This window comes from Onychostoma macrolepis, chromosome 12 (assembly GCF_012432095.1).
Source record: "Onychostoma macrolepis isolate SWU-2019 chromosome 12, ASM1243209v1, whole genome shotgun sequence".
Lineage (NCBI taxonomy): Eukaryota > Metazoa > Chordata > Actinopteri > Cypriniformes > Cyprinidae > Onychostoma > Onychostoma macrolepis.
The window spans coordinates 17,843,271-17,850,458 of NC_081166.1; the positions used below are offsets into that span (position 1 = coordinate 17,843,271).

A 7,188-nucleotide genomic window follows, 5' to 3' on the forward strand; every position below is an offset into this window, starting at 1 on the left:
TCTCAATGTCCCTAATGGCCATCCCTGGCCAGTAATACCTGGCACACAATGCGTTCCAGGTTTTAAATATCCCACAATTGGAGTGCTGTGGAATTCCTCAAACATCAGTGTGTACTCCTGCTTGGTCTTCACCGCTTTCCTTCTTTCATAGTACAACATGTCATCTGCAACCATAAATTAACCTGCTTAATTTGTATTAGATATTTACCAAATTCAAAGTACTTCTGGCACAAAATGCCGACTTTGTCACTAACCTGTGACTCTTTGCAGCATATTACCTCAAATTCTGCCATTCTGTCTTGTACTGTACAGGGTACATACCTTACACATTTTTAGTGAAGACATTCAAAACTTCTCCATATATTTCTTCCATGATTACCATGCTGTCAGAGCGACAAAGGATTCAGGAGCAGTGATGGCAAAGCAGGACTTTCTTTTTAAACACATGTCAAAAATTCAAATCAATCTTAGAAGGCTGGAAACAAAAACAAGGTAGCTCACTTGGAGACAAAGTACAGCAGGATAGTACAGCAGACACCAAGGAGAAATGGCACAGAGAGATGGCAAATAAAATAGTGGGCTAATCCAAGTGGGTAAACCAAAGAGCAGAAGAGCGAATGAACCAGGCAATCAAACTCAGAATCAAAAAGATGTAATCCAGAGAACATGCAGAAATCAAGACCAAGAGGAGCAAACACACTGGACTAACTCGGATTAGAGCAGAGATATGTGTCAAAGCATTATAAGAAACAGTATTAGGGGCCATTCACATATCGCGCCTAAAAACGCGTGGAAAACGCTAGGCGCGCCGCTTTCTCCTTTTTTCCAAAGCGCTCTGGCGGTTGCACTCCGGAGGCGTCTGTCGTTGCTAAGCAACCATCAGCTGCACTCTCCGTTACAACAAGGAAATTTCAGCAATGGATTTCCACCACCGAAAAACCCTTGCTGTAACTCTGTTACAAGATTTATTTACGAAGAAAAGTAAAAAACGCCGCATTGTTTGGGTGTAGCTGCTCCTCCATTTTTCTGTTGAGGTTTCAAATTAACGGCAAAGGTGAGGAAGCTGATTGGTTGGTTCTTGTCACATGACCCGCGGTGCGCTTGCGGCATTCTGAAAAGTTGAGAGTGTTTTATCTCGATGCGGCGCGGACGCGCCTGGAAAAAATGAGCGCGTCGCACCGCGTGCGCGTCGCGACCGCGTCGCTTCCATTATGAGCGCGCATACCGCGCGTCTACATTTGAAATAACGAACTTGAGCGCGCAAAAGACGCGATATGTGAACGGCCCCATAACCCACTGGTTTTGCTTTAATTTTAATGTTGTACAATATCAACAACCATAACTACTGTAGTTCATTTACAGTGACTAACAAATCACTATTTTAAGATATCTCTTTCTTTCTTTCTTTCCTTTAATTTGTTTTTAACAAATAAACATAGCCAACAAAATTAAGGCACAGTAGCCCCTCACTGCAGAACAAAGATCCAGAGGGCGGGGTTGGGTCCACATCTAGCGGGTGGAGATTAAAGGCGCCCCGGGGTAAAAGGCTCCTTGGATATTATTTTCATCTAAACCACTAGATGGCACAAAAACTTGGCGTAGCACTTTCCAAACCATCCGCTTTTCAAAATGCACAATGCGTTCATTTTTATTTATTTATTTATTTTGTAACTTTTGGGCTAATTGTAAAAGTGTTGCGCACGAATAAATTAATATTATTTTTTTTAAATGATTGAAATGATTTGAACAATGAGGAAACATGCCATCTGCAACCATAAATTAACCTGCTTAATTTATATTAGATATTTACCAAATTCAAAGTACTTCTGGGAAAATATGTCTTATTGGTTGGAGACAAAAATTCAGTCACTGCCCAATTTTGTTAGAAAATACATTATGTTTAGAATGCTATTAGATGATAAAAAGAATGATTTTTTCAATAATATAATGTTGATTATGGGCAAATTGTTTCTTCCTAAATGCAAATGTATGAAGACGAAACCTTATTTTTCTGTTTTTAAAAGAGACTTTATTTATAATTACTTTCCATCATTGGAATATATAAAAAGTAAAAAGGCCCAGATTGTTGGAATAATAAGAGAACTTGATTTATTTGAAGAGGAATGAAGAGACCCTTCCTTACATCTTTTTTTTTTTTTTTTATATATATGTAAGTTTATTGGTACTTTGCATCTATATTGTATATGTGCCTTGCTTAATATTTATTTATTCACATTTATCAGTGCCATTGTATATGTATATTCTGTTCAATATGTTCAATAAAAAAAAAAATTAAATAAATAAAAAACTTTTAACCCGGAAGGTGTTGTATCTCGATATTGAGGCTGACTTCACATTTTTAGCCGTTGACTGCAATGTTGCCAAGTCCGCGGTTTCCCCGGAACGCGATTGCGCTTAGTTTTGGCCGTGGTTTGCCCTTTTTTTGAGTAGCGACTGGACTGGTTTTGTTACGCAGACCTGGCAACCCTGATTGAATGAACGTACAGGTGACCAAGCTACGGGTATTTTAGATGAAACAGGTATCGCACATCCAGAAATGAAAACAACTTTCTTCCTCGCGAATTTTCTTATAATTTCTTTGTGCATTATGGTTGGTTTGTCATTCTCTAAACTTGCCAGGCCAACGATACCGGCGATAGCGTATCACTTTGGAACAAAAGGCAGGTACGAGGAAGTGAACTCACATCTGTTAGATGACATTTTGTTTGTAAACAAATCACTGGGAGCTCCCCCCTCTCCAGATTGCCGTGCCATTCATATGGTGTCGGTTATACGTCACGGGACGCGCTATCCAACCACCAAAAATGTGAAAAAGATCGCGCGACTGTTTGATCTGGTCGTGTCTCACGCGTCGGGTTCAGCCTCGTGGCTAAATGATATTAAGACATGGAAGATGTGGTACACCGAAGACATGGACGGCAGACTGGTGGAGAAAGGGCGCGATGACCATCGGCATTTGGCTATGAGACTGGCACAGTCGTTCCCCTCTTTGATTTCTGAGGATCATCTCCGTGCCGACCGCATTGAGTTCATCACCAGCTCCAAGCATCGCTGTGTTGATAGTGTCGAAGCTTTTCAAGAGGGTCTTCACCGACTCTGGGATGTTCAGGGTAGGCTTAGTGTCCCTTACTTATTAGATGTTGAGTTGGCCTCTTAAACGTCTTAAAGAGAGTTCGTCCAGAAATAAATATTTTTTCTCACCCTCATGTCATTCATGACTTGTGTGACATTAGAAGATGTTAAGTTAGTAGCCAAACAGTTTTAGTGACCACTGACTTGCGTTTTATGGATAGAAAATCAATGGGACATATCTCAAAATATCTTCTTTATGTTTCATACAAGCTTAGATCGACATGACTGATAAATCCAGAAGAATTCCAGCAAAATATTTCTTATTAATGTCTACTACTTCACAGTGCTTTACATTTAAATAACACCACAACTTCTGTTTATTTTCAGATTTATATATATATATATATATATATATATATATATATATATACTCAGTGGGGTGAAATATTTTTGAGCCCCACCTTGGTAGTAAACAAAGGCAGATTGCTGAATTCTCAGTTGACTACAGCACGTTTAGGGCTAGTGTGTAAAGACACTGAAACACAATGAGAAATTTCCTCTATATATTTGCCGTAAAGTGCTTATTATTATCTTTGTGAACTTTTTAAGCAACTCTGCACCAGGTGTGGTTTACCTGTAATCCAGTAAGCTTTATGGTTGAGGTAATGGTCCTTGGTAAATGTTGTTCAAGTAACCACACTTTTTGTTTTATAGATATGGATTACAAGCACTATGTGGATGATTCACTCATGAGATTCTTTGATCATTGCGAGAGATTTGTTGAAAGTGTTGAGAAAAACAAAACCGCTTTGAAGGAGGTAGAACGCTTTAAATCTTCAGCAGAAATGGATGCAGTACGGAGGAAAATATCCAATCGCCTTCAGATTCCATACAGTCAATTCACCCCAGGTAATTTAGCTTCTTATATTAATGGACAATTTGTTTGACTGTTCAGCTGTAGTTGCTTAATGTAAATGTCTCAATTACAATAATCCTAATCGTGATTTAAAATTTGTTGCTAGATATGGCAGAGGCAGCTTTCTTTTTGTGCTCCTATGAGTTTGCCATTAAATCAGAGAACTCCCCCTGGTGTGATCTGCTGGATGAGTCTGACGCTCAAGTACGTATGTCCGGTTGGAAATTAAACGCTTCCATTTTCAGTGGATCTAATGAATGGTATTAAGATTCAAATATTAATTCGACATGTCAGCTCCATTACATACAACTGTTTTTATTCAGCATTTATTACATCTTTGCTATTGCAGTGATGACAACTACACAAAAATTGCAGTTTAGGGAATACTCTGAATTTAAGATTAGACTTGAGCTCATAAAATAGATTTATTGAGTATATTAGAGTTCTCCTGAGTTTCTCAACCGCATTAAACTTGGCAACCAAATGTATGTTCTCTTATCCAGTAACATGTTTTTGGCTTCTTGTTAGGTCCTGGAGTACAAAAATGACCTGAAACAGTACTGGAAGAGGGGATATGGACATGACATCAACCGTAAATCCAGCTGCCCTCTCTTTCATGATATTTTCAAACGTCTTGATAAGGCTGCTAATGACTACAGGTTAGGAGATTGAGATGTGGACTGGTTCCCATCCCATTTGTGGTGTATTTGTCCGCTTAAAAACACTCCATAGAACATATTGATGTTTGTGTTCATTTGTGTTTTTCCTATCTCCTGTAATCTAACAGATTTGGAGAGGTAAAAAAGACTGCCAGCATCCAGGTTGGACATGGTGAAACCCTGCTGCCTCTGCTCTCTTTGATGTCCTTCTTTAAGGATGAAAAACCTTTAACTGCAGAGAATTTTTCATTGCAGCACAACCGCACATTCCGCTCCAGTCAGATTGTACCTTATGCTGCAAACTTAGTCTTTGTCCTGTACGAATGCAGTGATGGACTCAGAATACAGTTGTTTCTCAATGAGAAGTTAATAACCTTTCCCAACATGAATCATTCGGCTCCACTGTATGAAACAGTCAGAAAGCATTACTCAAAGCTCCTTAATGGCTGTGAGTTTAATAAGGAATGTAATGTGCCTCAGTCAAACCTCAGGAACACTGAACTTTGAGTTAGGTTATTAAATAGTGGATTACAAGGATCAATTACTGTGCACTTGCAATAACTGCATCTTTATGTTGTATTTTTTATTCTATTTTTTTTCTTTGTTGTGGTTGAAGGTTTAATATGTTGCTTTATTTATTACTAAATTGCCAAAGGGGGGTGACATTTGTGCTTTAAGAATGATTTATGTTTGTTCTTGTTTTATTTTCCAAAGAGAATTATGCTTATACAGTGCCAAATCATTTGTAATTTTGTGATGAAAGCAATTTAACAGAAAACTTGGAAGTTTTTATATTTTATTTTAATAGTAACTGCATTTTCTAGTGGGTAGTTCACTGGGATCCAATCTTGAAAATGGGCTGTTCAAAAGAAAAATGAAAGAAATCTGATATCGTGGTTTTAATCTGGATCAAACCTTTTGTATGGGTTGTAAAATTGTTTTAATAAGATTGGGATACCTTTGATCCAAAAAAAAAAAACCAGGATTTTTTTGCAGGATTTTTTCAGGAACCAAATGTAATAAAATGTTTATTCAAACATTTATAGTTTACACTTGCTTTGTTTAACTGTTACGGTGATAAAGCAGATAAAATAAGAGTAGAGTAAGAGAAAAATAAGATATTTATGTGGATAAATATGTGGATATTTAATGTGGTTTTTGTCCACATAATCACTCAAACAGCTGTTAATATCAAACAAAAATAATAGATTAAATTTTAAATGTCATTAGTCACTTTATATTAATTACGGTGATCGAATCATAAGAGATGAACCAAACATTTTATTGCATGTGTTTTTGTTTACTTTATTTATTTGTTGTGGAGAGGCTTGACTGTTTAAAAGAAATTGAAAATGGATGCGGATATTTGTATTCATTAAGTGTGCAATTTTCTGTCTCTTCAAATCAAAACACAAAGTGACCCAACATTGACTATATCTTTTATAGCTAGTAGCCTTCATTGTGATATGGAGTTCCATTTAGAGTACTGGTAACTAGGGATGTGTGATATTGAATCTCGATAACGATAATTAGACAATATTTTGTTAGTGTGTTATTGTGCTGATATCTGACTACTGTGGACAGCTGCAGTTTTTGATATTCTTTATATTCTGCATGGTCATTTCACATCAGTGATAGAAATTCATCTTTTCATATAAGTATAAATGGATTTTTACCTTTTATGGGCAATTTTACCTTTAATAAAACCATTTTTTCTAAAAGTGTGCATTTTTTAGTCAGATTGTTACATTTAATTGGTCAATTAGAATAATAAGACATTTAGGCTGTTACCAAAACAAATGAAACCAGTATCAACAAAATTAATCTTTGAAGAAGGAAAGTTGCATCTGAAGTGGCATTTAGATGTATTTACACACTGTTTAATGCAGCTCAGAGGGACATGGAATGCTTTAACCTGCAGTTACAAATGCATAATGTTTTGATATTTTAAACATAAAACATTGAATACTGATATTTGAAATTGTTTTAAAAATGAAAAGATACTTTAAATGTGAAATTAAAACCGCCAGTAGGTGGCAGCAAGTCACTGTTAACAAGTGAGTCATTGCGACTGAACCGAATCATTTAAACAGTTGATTCATTCAGGAACGAAACATCGTCGTGTTGCTCAGAGACGCAAAACAGCGCTGTGGCTGTGTTTAGAATGATTTTTGTTGGCGAAATAGAGCAAAAACAGGCAGCATGGTGTCTCAAAAGTCTCTTAATATTAATGTATTGTTTTTTGAACTGTTGTATAAAATCAATATCACATTTGTAATCATGCTTAGTTTTGAAGAAAAAAAAAAGCACTCTTCGTGTGATTTTTAACTATATGAAATTATATATATACATTTTCTGCCCCCATATCTTGAATTTTGTGATCATTTTAATGCATTTTAATAGACTGAATCATGCAGTAAAAAAACACACTCTAAATGCGCACGTGCACTGTTTAACCCACTAGACTTTATCACGTAATGTAAGCGTGCACTCCGTAGGTGTTTTGTTTGGTTTTTGCAA

At 36.6% G+C, this 7,188-nt stretch overlaps 1 protein-coding gene across 1 annotated transcript; it reads left to right on the plus strand.

Annotated features, from left to right (window-relative positions):
• Window positions 1–2,422: 2,422 nt before the first annotated feature.
• Window positions 2,423–6,570, plus strand: minpp1b (multiple inositol-polyphosphate phosphatase 1b). Its single transcript, XM_058793636.1, has 5 exons — window positions 2,423–3,131; window positions 3,808–4,002; window positions 4,116–4,213; window positions 4,538–4,668; window positions 4,797–6,570. The coding sequence occupies exons 1-5, from the start codon at window positions 2,558–2,560 to the stop codon at window positions 5,173–5,175; spliced, it is 1,377 nt and encodes a 458-aa protein (XP_058649619.1). The 5' UTR covers window positions 2,423–2,557; the 3' UTR covers window positions 5,176–6,570.
• Window positions 6,571–7,188: the final 618 nt, after the last annotated feature.

What these genes read in the sequence shown, in the direction of transcription:
- minpp1b (XM_058793636.1), top strand. Translation starts at nt 2,558, where the DNA reads ATGAAAACAACTTTCTTCCTCGCGAATTTTCTTATAATTTCTTTGTGC. An exon ending in CCGACTCTGGGATGTTCAGG is followed by an intron (nt 3,132 to 3,807) that starts GTAGGCTTAGTG and finishes TTTGTTTTATAG; the next exon opens with ATATGGATTACAAGCACTAT. An exon ending in ATACAGTCAATTCACCCCAG is followed by an intron (nt 4,003 to 4,115) that starts GTAATTTAGCTT and finishes ATTTGTTGCTAG; the next exon opens with ATATGGCAGAGGCAGCTTTC.